At 46.0% G+C, this 15,677-nt stretch overlaps 1 protein-coding gene across 4 annotated transcripts in view; it reads right to left on the bottom strand.

The window, feature by feature from the left end:
• Positions 1-15,677, bottom strand: part of STARD8 (StAR related lipid transfer domain containing 8) — a 159,562-nt gene continuing 143,885 nt past the window's right edge. For all 4 annotated transcript variants that reach the window (XM_083159127.1, XM_083159130.1, XM_083159129.1 and 1 more), the window contains 4 exons: positions 12,661-12,882; positions 11,749-11,966; positions 2,458-2,634; positions 1-1,748 (listed from right to left, as the gene is read on the bottom strand). In XM_083159127.1, coding sequence (XP_083015253.1) covers positions 1,631-1,748; positions 2,458-2,634; positions 11,749-11,966; positions 12,661-12,882 — 735 coding nt within the window. In that variant the 3' untranslated portion in view covers positions 1-1,630. The remainder of the gene's footprint in view (positions 1,749-2,457; positions 2,635-11,748; positions 11,967-12,660; positions 12,883-15,677) is intronic.

Genomic DNA, 15,677 nt, shown 5'->3' with positions numbered 1-15,677 from the left:
TTATTTTTGAAGATTTTATTATAGTTTCTTTCAATAAAAGCAAATTATATTACAAAACGTCCCTTAAATAGAAACACTGATAGGAAACTGTGTTGAGCCTGGCACAGTAATTTGGTGACATAACAATACAAAAAGAATATATTATAAAATTTCATCTGTACATTATTTATAGAACATCAATCACCTTTAGACATATTATACCGCAGAGAGGTACTGAAGGGTTCCCAAAGTCATGAAGTTAGAACTCAGTTTATTGAGTGGAATGGAACCATGTTATTGTGCATTTGGGGGTAGGTCAGTCCTAGAGACCACCGTCTCTGTAAAAATGAAATATCACTGTATTATTATGAATCCTCCTTATTGCAGCACTGCCTGGTCCCATTAAAGATGAAATGTCTACAGTATCTTTACACACAATCACTTGTCATTGCTCTAAAGCAGATTATGTCCAGCCTAAATTCAGGATGTTCCTCATCAAAAAAAGTGCAAAGAAACATCAGTCCCGCATGAAAGGTTCCTATTCATAATAGGGAAAGTTGAACCCTGTGCAGCCAAACATGTTTGGGGCAGCAAACACTAACAGTGAGATCAGTTGCAGCTCTGCCCTTGCAGCATTGCCAGTAAAGCGCAGTTGTCAATGTGTTTCAGCCAAGTCCCTAACATGTAATAAACCCACTTTCCCACAAGGCCTAGAACACTGTTCTGTCAGAACCTAGAACAATGTTGCACATATTTTAAAATCAAAAACTAATTCTACTGGTCAGACATGTTGATTAACTTCTAGCGAATCAGTTTTAGACTTTAATATGGGAAGAGTGCATGAAGAATTATCTGTAATAATAATAATAAAAAATAAAATACCATTTTCAAATAATTCTGATGGTTCACTGAAATGTTACCACAAGCTGCAACCAATTTGATTTTCACAGAATCAATATGGCAGTCAGCATGATGTACATTGATCTGTTTTGCAAACCTGCTGTCCCAATTTAATGGCAGATTCCCTTAAAACAAGACAGTCAGATTCATGTTTTTTACTAATGTTAATCCAGTTATACTCTCAAGCAGGCATTATAAATATTCAAAAACACATTTTACATCACATCACACTAGCTTAATCCCAAGGTCAGCACCCTGGGTAAACTCACACATCATACACCGTCTTTCATTCTGAACATACAAAAACCTGCTTACTGGCATCACTGAGTCAAAAAAAAAAAAAAAGTAACAACACACAAATAAAGAAAACACAAAAAATACTGATCTTAGTTAACATCTTCATGACTAGCAGCGCAAGAACATTGAGTAATTAGTGTCTTGCACAATACTGCCCCCTTCAGGCAGACAGGAAAACAGTGACCGCTGATTTCCTTTAAAGCAACATTGCTACACAAATGAAGGATGCTTGAGGCCATTGTTTACATCTTATGTAATCCTTGTCTTCTTCATAGAGATGTATGATCACGTTTTATGATGGACTGTACTGTAAGTACGGTACAAAACCAGGCTATTACTCATACACATCTTGTCAGAAATGTCCAGGAAAGACTAGCTCTCCCGCAACAAGTAATTCTTAGAGATTATTCAGCCCATCTTGTTTCTTAATAGTACATTCACTCCTCAGACTTTTCTAAAGCTTTGTTTCTGGTCCACCTGGATTCAGAGGAGGGAATGAGTTTCGAATACGGACTACCTCCATTGCACAGAGGTGCTTAAAGACCTTGTTGTACCAGTCAGGAGATCGCCCCCTGCAAACAAAAAATAAACAAACATTAGGGTAAATGGGAATTCATTTTATTTAAAAATAAACGCTTCTCATAATTTTAGGATCAAGCATTCATCACGGTTAAAAATGTACTAAGCACAAAGGTTACATTACATTATGAACAGTTATAAATGGGGTCAGGTAACAGCACTGGTGCCAGCTGCACAGCACCGGTACAAATAGTTTTATTCACTACTGCAGAGTGTTGCTGTTTATGCTTCCTCTAGTTTGTTGGGACTCAAATGGGGCTTTTTCTATTTAGCAGGATGGGCACAACATACTGTTCTGGTATGGCATATATACAGCAACATCACGCCGTGCCACTGCAGCAATGCTAGCGCATATGTATAAACATATGCGCAAAGAAGTGACAATACCTGTGATGTGGTGTGCAGGGGTCTCCGTCACATCCCCGGCGCCTCCTCCTCCCCCCTGCAGCCGGAAGGACATCCGTCTGTGACATACTGCTAGGGTGAGGAGGAGTTTAACAGAGGACGGGGAGGAAGGTAAGCCTCTACGGCAGGCGGCGGTAGAAGTCCATAGGCTTCTATAGGGTATCGTCACCCAAAGGTGATACCCTGCCCTGCGATACCCTGCCCTGCGAAGATGTGGCGGACGGGTATTATTACATTTGAAAATGCGATGAAATAAACTATTTACAGTATGTATTGTAAGCGGTTTTAAGTAAATACCTAAGGTCTGCTCTACAGATGTAGGTGAGCTTGGACCGTCCCATTCCACAAGGTTCCATCAGATACTGTGAGTTCATAACCACAGCCTGGACACCCTCCTCAGGTTGGTCTGTGGCATGGTCGATTGATGTGGAAACCAACACACACCCTCCCCTAGGAAGGTCCATGCGCCACTTTCTGTATTGAAGAGGGAAAAAAAGTTGTGAGCAAATGAAACAATAATAATTACATAAAAATCAAAGGAATCTGGGGGAGATCAGTCATAATATTTTACTGTACAGACTCGGAGGTTTCCCATAGAGCAGTTTCTCAGTTTGAAATCATGACGTTCGTGCGCTACAAGAACTAATTATGTCAGATTTTGCACCAACCGCTGCAACCTTATTAAAAATTATAAAAAATACTTTATGAGTATTCACCAAATGTGAGTACATATACAAACAATACAAGTGAAAAAGGTAGAACAGTTGTATAGACCAGTAGTTCCCAAATTTTTTTGATTCAAGGCACCCTAGAGTATTTTTCAGGGAACCCCTAGGTCAAAAAGTTTGTTACCAAGAATAAAAAATAATAATAATTAAGTTAAATAAGTTGTGCCTAAATGTCAACCTTAGGTCCAGCTATGTGGTGAGGAACATGATTCACTTATGTTTATCCACATATTTGCCCATTACATTGACCATAAACAATTTGAATTGGTTCTGGACCACCAACCTGAGGCACCCCTGCAAGTGCTCCGAGGCACCCCAGGGAGCCTAGGCGCACAGTTTGGGAACCACTGGTATAGACACTCCCAATGCATAAGATGGCTGCAAATAGTTCTTTGGGTTCTCTGTTTTCCGACAGAGTTTATACTAAATGTTTATCGATAGTGGAACTTTGCGCCTTCAGTGTCACCGTATAAGTGATATAAATCCTTACATGAATGTTCTAATAGTGTACCGAATGAACTGACGTGTCACAGCATATAGCGGTATCTTTGGCACAATACTTCCTCCTGCTGTTCTCCAGGGTGATCAGGTGGTACAATCACGGAGCGATGTGGGATGTATAAAATAGTGAAGTGTCAGTACACGCACTTTTATATAAAGTGACTTTTGTGCCAGTAGTACGGCGCATATATATATATATATATATTATAAACACACACACATACATACATACATACACACACACACACACACACACACACACACACAGATGGAGCACCTCTCAGCCAGCGCTGAGGCTCGCCAGAATGTCCCTGCTGGTGAGAACTTGTGGAGAGGCGCTCCATCCGACTGGGACGCATGAGTGTCTCACATGCATGCGAGTCACAGTTTTCAGGCAGCGAGGGGACGCGAACCCTGCCTGAACCCTGTCTGGGAGCTACGTCTGAAGGGGACGTGTGAGCGTCCCCTTATGGCGGCTGGCAGTTGCCGATCCGACCACCAGATCCCTGCTGAATGAGAGTGGCTCCATCTGTATATATACACACACACACACACACACACACGCACACGCACACATATACAGTATACAGGTGTTTCTTAGTGCATATATCAAAAAATGTGTGCAAAATGGTGCTCTGCTGCCACCATGTGGTTAAAAACTATGTGAAAAATGCTAGGTGACCAATTGTTACAGCACCCGGTCATATATATTTTTCACTCACTTTTTTGTTGTTGTTGTGTTTGGGTTATTTACAGCTGGTACCTCACAAGTGGAACCTTAAAAACTGCAAAACCCCCCAAAAATTGGAAACATCTGATAGTGTGCTATTGTTTCTAGAAAAATAGGATTTATGGTCTTACCTTGATAAATCCCTTTCTTTGAGTCCATAGGGGGCACAGGAGTTCACGCTCGGTATGAGAGGTGAGGTAGCAGAGCGTGCACCAAAGGGTTACAAAAATGTACCCAGCATGCTCCCTGCCTCCCTTCTCCCTCATAACCCGCCCCCTGACCCTGGGTCACCAGTTTCGTTAGCAAGCCCAAGGTAGGAGCAGAGCCAGAGAAGAAGGAAGAGCAAACGCACACCCACATAGCATACAGGCCCTAAAGCCATGGAACTTTCCTACATAGGAAGCCCCGCTACCAGGTGCGTCTGGGAGGGCGTCCTGTGCCCCCTATGGACTCAAAGAAAGGGATTTATCAAGGTAAGACCATAAATCCTATTTTCTTTTTCGTCCACTAGGGGGCACAGGAGTTCACGCTGGGACGTCCTAAAGCTGTCCCCTCACGGGTGGGGGACGCTCCTGGACTGCGGAAAGCACATGTCTACCAAACTGTGCATTAGCCGATGCAAAGGTATCAAATGCATAAAACTTGATAAAGGTCTGGGAAGAGGACCAAGTAGCCGCCTTACAGAGCTGTTCAGCCGAGGCGCCTCGATTAGCGGCCCAGGATGTACCCACAGACCTGGTAGAATGTGCAGTAATCCCCTCCGGGGGAGTAATCAGTGCGGAAAGATACGCTTGGCGAACCACTGATCTGAGCCATCTCGCCAAGGACTGTTTGGAAGCAGGCCAGCCCCTCTTATTGGCCCCATAAAACACAAACAGTGAACCCGACTTACAAGTTGACTTAGTCCTGCGAAGATAAATCTGCAACGCACGGACTACATCAAGAGAAGCTTCAGCTTCAGAAGAACCTGGAAAAGAAGGCACCACTATTTCCTGGTTAAGGTGAAACTCAGACACCACCTTTGGATGAAAATCCAGTTTGGTACAAAGAACCGCCCTGTCCGGGTGAAATACCAGAAAAGACGGTTTCCATGATAATGCACTTATGTCAGACCCCCTTCGTGCTGAGGAAATAGCCAACAAGAAGCCACCTTCCAGGATTTCAGATCCACCTCCTCCAGAGGCTCGAAAGGAGACGATTGAAGTGCCCGGAAAACTTCTAAAGAGGGACACCTCAACAGCCAGCCCGTCAAAGCCAGGCGACTCAAGTCCGGGTGTCGGAATGGCCCCTGTGAAATTAGGTCTGGACGCAGAGGTAGACTCAGAGGAGAGGCTACCAACAGGTTCCATAGATCCGCGTACCAACCTCGACGGGCCAATCTGGGGCCACTAGGATCATCATTCCTCCCTCCTTCCTGAACTTCCACAGAAGGCGAAGTAGGAGTTGAAACAGGGGGAATGCGTACACTATCTTGCCGACTTAAAAAGTCTGCCTCAAAATTGAGAATCCCTGGGATGAAGACTGCAGAGATTGCAGAAATCTGCTTCTCCGCCCACCTGAATATCTTGGAGACTTCTTTTATCGCTCCTTTGCTGCATGTCCCGCCCTGCTTGTTGATAAAGGCCACAGGCGTGGTGCTGTCGGACTGGATCTTTACAGGGCACCCTCGGATGAGGGACCCCAACCTCTGAAGAGCCAGAAGGATTGCTCTCAATTCCAGGAGATTGATCGGAAGGCGACTCTCCTGAGCCGTCCAGCGACCCTGAAAAGATTGAGAATTGCAAACCGCTCCCCAGCCCCGTAGGCTGGCATCCGTGGTAAGCAAGACTCAGGTTGGAATCCAAAACGGGCGGCCCTGAGACAAGTTGTCTGTCTTTAACCACCATGTGAGAGACAGGCGAACCTTCGGGGGCAGGGTGATCAATTGACTCCTTAGACGAGTATGATCTCCTGTCCACTGGCTGAGAGTGTAAAGCCGAAGTGGGCGCGAGAGAAACTGTGTATACTCTACCATGTCGAAGACACCACCATACACTTGTGTACTGAGACCCTTCTGTGACCTATAAGGGAATGAATCTTCCTCTGAAGGGAGTGGATCTTATCCTCTGGAAGATATACTCTCTACAACCGAGTGCCCAGCCGAGCTCCCAAGTGAAGTGTCCTTTGGGAAGGAGTAAGAAACGATTTCTTCCAGGTTATCCTCCAACCGTGAGATAACAGAAGTGTAATCACGACCTGCAAATGACTCCGTAGTAGGTCTGGGGACTTTCCAAAATCAGTGGGCCGTCCAGGTATGGAATCATCCGAACCCCCAGCCGGTGCAGGTGTGCAGCCCTGACCACCATCACCTTGGTGAACACCCTGGGAGCCGTAGATAGACCAAAAGGTAGCGCCCTGAACTGGAAGTGTTCGACCCGAAGGGCGAACCTCAAAGTGCTCATGTTCCTGTCGGATGGGGATGTGAAGTATATCTAGCGAGGCCATGAAGTCCCCTGGCTCCAGTGAGAGAATGATCGAACGCAGGGACTCCATGCGAAACTTCGGCACTCGCAGAACAATAGTGAGCGACTTCAGATTCAGGATAGGACGGTGAGAACCATCCAGTTTGTGAATCAAGAATAGGGTGGAGAAGAACCCCTGACCCCTCTGCTCCTGAGGAACTGGAACAATGACGTTCAAGTCCAAAAGAGAGCAGATGGAAAGCTGTAGCACTTGTTGTTTCGCTGGGTCCTTTGGAAGACCCGTGCAAAAATAACACTGAGGAGGGGGGAACCGGAATGTCAGGGCATAGCCCCTGGATACCACCTCCCTGACCTGTTTAGCCACTGGACGTCTGGTAGCCCAGGGCTGCTTGGTGCAGGGCTTGGCTCCCTTAGTGGATGAGGAAAATCTAGAGGAAGGACTAGTGCCGTCGGACAAACCTCTCTCCACCTTGCCCGCCCACTCAGACACTGCCTTGGCCACCCATGACGCGGCAAGCGTGGTACACCCAATGGCCCCTGCCTGTGAAAAGCAGTCCTGAGGAAATTCTCAGAGGGGTCCTTCAAAGATGAAGAATCCAAAATGGGCAGTACTGAAGCGCAAGCTAATCGCGCAACATGATCATCCGCCAGGGGAGGATTTTCCCACTTAGCCCTCTCTGTGGGAGGAACAGGTTAAAAAGTAGTAAGTCGCTTGGAAAGCTGGAACTTTCTAAACGGTTGAGACCACGCAGTCTCCAATAAATCCTCCATGAGGGCCGAAGGCAGGAGCTGGGCCGATACTTTCTTAAGACGCTTAAAAAGCAGGTCTTTACTTTTAGGGGCAGGAGCCTCATCCTCCCTCTGGAGGACTGCCTTAACCTCCTGCATCAGAGACTCTACCTCCGCTGAGGACAAAGTGTCATCGGCCCCTGCGGATTCCGCCACTGAGCTGGAATCCGAATCGGAACGCGGAGAACCCGCATCGGGACTCTGCTGCCTACACTGCCTCCTGGAATCCCTGCCCGCCCGAGTAGCCGTCAACCCCTGCACAGATTGTGCAAAGGATTGCCACCAAGGGGGCGCTACATAAGCAGGAGCTGCCCCAACACTGGTGCTGGCCACTGCCACAGGGGGCATGGGCGCAGGAGGTAAGGAGTTGACAAGCGGTCAATATGTCAATACCTGAGTCAAGGTCGAAGCCCAGGCCGGTTCCTGCTGTGAAGGCAGCAGAATATCTGCTTCAAGGGCCAAACACCTGGAACAGATATCCTCCTCCTGCCGAGAGAGTATGTCCACACATACCCTACAGGTACGCTGCATCGGAGATGGAGTCTCCTTGCCAGGTTTCGCCTTAGGCATACTGTCCATGATAAAAGACAAAAAACACCAGCAGTTACAACACTGACACCCAAGCAACACACTTGCAGCCTTACCCACAAAGCTTTAGCAAAGCCATTTGGTATGGGCAGATAAACTCAACAATTCAGCAAGCTGAAAGGGAGACACCGTATATGCAAAGCCAATACTATGAATGGTGCCAGTGTTTTCTTCTTTCATCTCTTCCAATGATATTGGAAGGAAGACAGCATCAGAGTACCAGCCGCAGGAGAGGATAAATACCACAAACACCAGGCTCCAGAAGCAGGGTGTGGGGGAGAATCCCAGCAGCCTCCATCTCTAAACCCAGCAAGTGCCAGAATGGCTGCTGATTAGGACCTTAATGAGGAGCTGGGACACCTGGGGCAAAAATATATATATATATATATATATATATATATATATATATATATATATATATATATATATATATATATATATATATATATATATATATATATATTTTTTTTTTTTTTTTTTTTTTTTTTTGCCCCAGGTGTCCCAGCTCCTCGGAGTACCCGGAGGAAACCCACTCAAGTACGGGGAGAATATACAAACTCCGCACAGTTAGGACCATGGTGGGAATCGAACCCAGGACCTCAGTGCTGTGAGGCAGTAATGCGAACCATTACACCCTCCGTACTCCTACAGCACCTGGTGTTCCTATGTGGTCACCCACTCAAGTACTTACCAGGCCCAATATACAGCATTAGCTGTAGATCCCAGGCTGTCTTCAAGCTTCCAATGATATTGGAAATAAGACATCCGCAAAACTCAACAATCCAGCAAGCAGCAGGAGAGGAGAAATACCACACACACACCAGGCTCCAGGAGCAGGGTGTGGGGGAGAATCCCAGCAGCCTCTGTCTCTAAACCCAGCAAGTGCCAGAATGGCTGCTGATTAGGACCTTAATGAGGAGCTGGGACACCTGGGGCAATCCATCACCTGGTGTTCCTATGTGGTCACCCACTCAAGTACTAACCAGGCCCAATATACAGCATTAGCTGTAGATCCCAGGCTGTCTTCAAGCTTCCAATGATATTGGAAAGAAGACATCAGCAAAACTCAACAATCCAGCCAGCAGCAGGAGAGGAGAAATACTACACACACACCAGGCTTCTAGGAGCAGGGTGTGGGGGAGAATCCCAGCAGCCTCCGTCTCTAAACCCAGCAAGTGCCAGAATGGCTGCTGATTAGGACCTTAACGAGGAGCTGGGACACCTGGGGCAATCAGAGAGCAAGCCTCAGCACTTCCCCAGGGGTGGGGGAGGGACTAACCTACAGCACCTGGTGTTCCTATGTGGTCTCCCACTCAAGTACTGACCAGGCCCAATATACAACATTTCCAATGTGTATGGCTGTAGGTTCCCAGGCTGTCTAACCTCCCCCTCAGGCATCAACCCCCGGGACATAGCCTGACTAATTGTCCCTGGTGATCTAGTGGAAAGGTGGAGCAGTCCAGACCCCCACTGCCTGCCCCCCCGCTGATTCCCATACAAACGGGGGGGATCGCTGCTAGACGCGGCTCCCTGCAAGCAGGGAACCGCCGCTTACCTGCCCGGGGACGGAGTGCAGCATGCGGGAGCCTCCGAGAGAGGGTCCCACGACGGAAGTCCCCAGCCCAGTCGCCAGCGCTGCCGTCGCCGCCGCCGAGTGATGGAGCTGCGCTGCCGGTGATTCACTAAAAGAGCACCTGCCGCAGCAGCTCTAACCCATGGCTGTTCTAACAGCCGCGATAATGGTGCTGCTCTCTCCTTGGCACCAAAGAAAAAACTGGTGACCCAGGGTCAGGGGGCGGGTTATGAGGGAGAAGGGAGGCAGGGAGCATGCTGGGTACATTTTTGTAACCCTTTGGTGCACGCTCTGCTACCTCACCTCTCATACCCAGCGTGAACTCCTGTGCCCCCTAGTGGACGAAAAAGAAAGGGTTAATATAACACACATAAAAACAAAAGTGCTTGGTCCCTTTTGTGGTCTCTGGTACTTCCTCAGTGGTCAATATTCTCCCCTGAAGAAGCCCCAGACACCACAAAAGTGCCGAAACGCGTTGGTCCTACAGATACCTCTCCACTAACTGCAGAGATAGGATCAGATAAGCTTTTAATGTCATTTATTATTGTACGAGTCAATTCTACCTATTGTAGGTTTTTGTGTGTGTTATAGTAAACTTTTTTTAGAAACAATATCACAATGTTCCCTTTTTGGGGGGGTTGCAGTTTTTAAGGTTCGACTTGTGAGGAACCAGCTGTAAAATAACTCAAACACAACAACAACAAAAAAGTGAGTGAAAAATATATCTCACTATTATACCTATAGCTTGTAAGCTTGCGAGCAGGGCCCTCCTACCTTTTGACTGTCTGTAAATATCCTGTTTGTTGTATCACTGTCTCCTTTGTAAAGCGCAACGGTATATGCTGTGTTATATATATATATATATAAGAGATTGCTGTAACAAATGGTCACCTAGAATTTTTCAAGTATAATTTGTAACCACATGGTGGCAGCAGAGCACCATTTTGCAGACATTTTTTTTGATATATGCACTAAGAAACACCTGAATACTGTATATGTGTGTGCCAACTGATGATCCTGCAGAACACCAAGAGGAAGTATCGTGCCAAAGATAACGCTTTGACACGTCATTTCATTCGGTGCGCATTTAGAACATTCATTTAAGTACTTATATAACCTATGCTGTGACACTGAAGGTGCAAAGTTCCACTATCGAAAAATATATACAAACAAAGTATATATATAATAAAGTTATGATTTTTATTTGTCTGTTCTGACATCACGCAAAAACTATTATATAGCTTGGTAACCTTGAAAGAAATTGTGTTACTGTATGTATTTTATCAATGTGACATCAGGGAGATGAGCAATTAAGGAAAAAACTTTGACATTTGGTGCGTGCAGTATGCAGGATCCTCAAGTCCACAATGATCATCATAGGGGGTATTCAATCTGCAACACAATTTTACGACAATTTGCAGCCATTTCCGCTGATTCACGGACACTCCACAGCTGGAACATTGGCAGGTATTCAATGCTGTTTGCGAGTGGTGACAGCGAGCAGGGCTTCCTGCTCGCTGTCGCCACTCACCCTGACAGCATTCAACACACCCTCCGCATACGCCAATTCCCCCTCGCTCCGTTTTTTGAGCGAGGGAGAATTGGCAGATGCGGCTCCAGAAGCAGCGAGACTCGCGGCTAAATACAGAGAGTTTTCTGCAGTAGCCGCGGGTCTTGCTGTTTTGGGGAATTCTCGCCGTCCTGTGATGGCGAGGATTTCCCCAGAACGTTGAATAGAGCGAGCGGCCGGCGCGGGGGTTAAACAGCAAGGATCGCTGGTTTTCTGCAATCCTCGCTGTTTAACCCCCTCGCCGGCCGCTCGCAGCAGCATTGAATACCCCCCCCCATTGAATTCCGGCTTTCGAGTCGGAAGAAAAGAAAATGGCCCAGGGTTCCGACAGTCGGATTCCTGGATTAAATATCCACCTATGTATTATACATTTTTGGGAAGAAATATACTTCTAGGGGCTGTTTATGATCTATGGAAACAAAACCATTTATGAAAGACATCCACACTAGCAATGCCACGGGCAAACACTAGTTTATATTATATTTTTTCCATAAAGTTACCAATACTGCAGACATTTTTCATGTGCAGACACACGGGTTAGATTGCAATTCTGCCGCTACAGTACCATAAGAGATGTATAGCATTTACTGTATCCTTGCTTAATAAGAACAAAAAGTCACAAGTGAGATGATCAGGTAGAACCATACCGCAGTACTAAGAATTGCCGACGTGGGTGTGGAGCCATGCTGTCGGTCACATAATGGAAAAGCTCTGTGTTTTGTTCAAGGGATTCCACCACCTTGCTCTGCAGAAGGTCTTCATCCCATAGGTGGCGCTCTCGTAAAACACGATGAAGTAATGAGCTCGGAGGGGCTTCTACTTCAGTGGATACTTTCCATAGGCGCAAAGGATTCCCATCACCAACCTACAAAGAAAGGGAATGACAGGGATTGTATAGTGGCATACACACGTAGAGATCTCTGCTCAGCAATTTTGCTAAGCTATTTAGGGTAGGCGATTTCCTGGTGTCCAGATCTTCCATGGGGAGCACATACACATGCAGAGATTTGTGCTAAGCAATTTTACTTAAGCAAAAAAAGGCAGGGTAGTGGTTCACAATGAGAGATTGTGATCAGTATCTCTTATTTTGTACACACAGAGAGATTTGCAGTCACTTGCTAAGCAATTTGACTAGATTTTGACTGCATGCACTGACTTCGTTAGTAGGAGATATTTAATCTCTCGGAGCATACACACAGAGAGATATGTGCTTACTTTCTAAGCAATCTAGTCAGACTGCTTAGAAAATAGCACAAAATCGCTCCGTGTGTATTTTAATGAAAATACAAGTTGCTGAGCTAATTGTTTTAGTGTACACCAAAGTTGTTACGTGAGGGAGCCCTTATAATTTTGTTTTTCATTTAAAAGGATTTAAGAATCATTGGGCTAAATGTGATATGTTGCGACCTGCTGCAAATGGCATTATTAAGGAGGTTTAGCACTAATGAACGGACAAAATACCTCTTTCTAATGTCTGCAGATAAATGGCGCCTCTAATAATGGGAACCAGCATACAAAGAGACTCACACAGATTGTAGCAATAGCACTAGATAAGTCACCTTCTTGCAGGACAGCTCTGTGTTCTCAGGCCCAGTCATGGTGATCCAACCTTTAAAGCGTTCTGCAGACTCCTGGAGAAAACCTTGGATTGTGTTGTCCAGAAGTGGAGAGAAATCCCTGGATTCTCCTACAGAACCTACGCAGAGATCCTCCAGAGACAAAGGTTGAGCATCGGCCGCTACATAGGAGTTCCTGGACTGAAGCATCATATCATGAGGAATCTACAGAAAAGGTAGTAATGTCATTAGGCATCCCAACGTGGGACAATGTGTGTTTACTCAAGACGCCTCCTGCTGCTTTTGTATCAAAAATCCATCTGCTGTACAAACTGCGTACATCTATAAATCAGGCCACGTTTGACAGTAGCAGCTTTATCTAGAAATACATGTTTTTAGGAATACATATGTAAAATACCTATTTTGATAGCTACCTGTTGAAGTTCTAATCTAGTCACTACTAAAAGTAAAACATTAATGGGTTCATGTACCAAGCAGTGAAAAGTGGAGTAGTTGTCCTTAACAACCAATTTGTTTTGTGGAAACTTTTATAAACTACAACTTGATAGGTAAATACAGATTGGTATGAGCAATTTCTCGCCTCTCGCTAATTGATATGTCAACTCTTTAATCAATCAAATAGAGGACCTGCAAATTTGAATACCAAATAAATAAATACCATTTACATGCCTCAAACTCATTCATGTGCATAGGCGAATCTAGGGGGTGGTCCGGGGGTGCACAGGACCACCCATTAGCCCATTTTGTAGCTGAGGGATGGGGCTTTCCAACGAGCCCACCCCTGTGTCTCTAGCCCCCTGGAAACCGGAGATACGGACAGGCAAAGCTGGAACATTTTCCCTATAGGATAACATGGGACCCGCTAATTCCGACCCCCACCCAGTTCAACCACTGCCAGTTTCCCCTTTGGCATCACTGAAGCTCAAGGTTGATCTCAGTCGAACCCAAATCGCTGGGCCTTCAATCTGATACCAGGCTGGATCCATATGGGTTAATTGGTTCCCGGGATATTGAGGTTAAACCGTTTTTTTTAATTTCTTAAATGTAATTTCATGACTGTTTATGTTCTTTGAGGACAGATTTCTCTGGAACCAAACAGCCCAGTTTCACGGGACCAAAATCATTCAAAGCCATCTCAAAAGTTCTTTAATATGATACTGGTCTCATGTAAATGGGTCAGTTGGTTCCGAAGATATAGCTGGTTGGTTAAAGGGGGGTAGGGAGAGGGAAGTGGTTGTCTCTCCAACTCACACCAGAAAATGCAGGGACTAGGCTGGTGTATAAGGGGTCAGCCTGGGAAAGTCCCTGCATGATCCTGGGACCATATTCCTGGGTAAATCCCTGCATTTTCTGTTGTGAAAGGGGTATTATTTAATCACGTGGTGCCGGCGCCCGGCATGCTCCCCTGACGTCATGCACAACAACAGTGCGCACAATATTTCAAATGTCCCCTCGGCTAGAGGGGACACCAGGAGGGGAGTGGGAGCGTGCTCTGCGCTGCGCTCTGCTCCTCTCCCCATAGAAGCAGCTACACTGCTCTCCATCTCTCCCTGCAGCAGCAGCGAAGGCTCATATAAAAATTTACAGTAATTGGCACTTTTGGGGGCATTGCTTAAGGGACAAGTGGCAGTATGTAGGGGCATAACGCATAATGTGTGGCTTAATGTGTAAGGGGCATTACAGTGTGCAGCATCATGTGTAAGCGGCATTATGTGTGCAGCATCATGTGTAAGGGACATTATGTGTGCAGCATCATGGTGCGCGGCATCATGTGTAATGGGTACTATGGTGTGCGGCACCATGTGTAATGGGTACTATGGTGTGCGGCATCATGTGTAATGGGTACTATGGTGTGCGGCATCATGTGTAATGGGTACTATGGTGCCATCAAGCAAGAACCCCCTAGCAATGAGCACGTAGGTAAGCAGCACTTATATGGCAAATATGTAATGGGCATTACGGTTTGTTATATAGTATGTAATGGGCATCATGATGTGTGGCACAATGTGTAATGGGCATTATGGTGTGTGGCCTTATGTGTAATTGGCATGTGGCTTTATGTGTAATGGGTATTACGGAGTTTGCTAAAATGTGTAATGGGCATTACTGTGTATGGTCTAAAGTGTAATACCACACCCCTTTTTGTAACGCCACGCCTCCTCCCCATGAGGCCACGCCCCCTTTTTGCCGCGCGGCTACGCCGCGCAAAGGTCTCCCTACTATGGTGTCTAGGTCTGGGACCACCCATTACCATAATTCTAGATTCGCCTATGTTCATGTGTATGGTTACTCAGGGAGTAAAATAAAATAGATTTTACAAGCAGCACCAAGCATGCTGGAACCTTCAACATTTCTCATCAAATTCCATTTAGAAAGATGTGACGTTCCAGAGAATACATTCATTAAGTGGGATGTTTAAAGCACAACCTGCTTCTATTATTTTATAGGCTGGTTTGAAAACACCAGGAGCATATTGGTTGGTATGGTATCTCTCTCCACTTTCTCTCTCTCCAAGCTTTGATAAATCTCCCTGGAGTGCCCTCATCTCCACCTGGTCATCTTGTCCCCCGCCCTCTATCTCTCCTGGTGTTCCCTCCTCTCTGCTTTGTAACTTTGGGCCTTCTGTCTTCTCTCTCTCTCTAGGAACTCCACCTCTCTGCCCTGTCACCTTCTTCTCTCTTCTTTGACCCATCTTCTCTGTCCTGACACCTTGTCCCCCTTCTCTTTATCTCCTGGAGTTCCCTCCTTTCTGCCTTGCCACCTTGTTTCTTCTCTCTTCTGGAACCCCTCCTCTCTGCTCTGCCACCATATCCCCCTCATGTAGTCCCCTCCTCTCTTTTCACTGTGTCCCTTCTCTCTCTCTCTCAGTACTGCACTTCTTTACACTGCTACCCTGTCCCATCTTTATTGATGTTTCCACCATCCTGCCTTGCCACCTTGTTCCTGCTCTCTATCCTGAAACCAGAGACAAAGGTTGAGCAATGGCAGCTACATAGTTG

Source organism: Crinia signifera, chromosome 9, assembly GCF_055691185.1.
Source record: "Crinia signifera chromosome 9, ASM5569118v1, whole genome shotgun sequence".
In the NCBI taxonomy this organism is placed as follows: Eukaryota; Metazoa; Chordata; class Amphibia; order Anura; family Myobatrachidae; genus Crinia; species Crinia signifera.
Note: the sequence above shows the minus strand (reverse complement) of the source record. Positions and strands in the feature narration are given on the sequence as shown.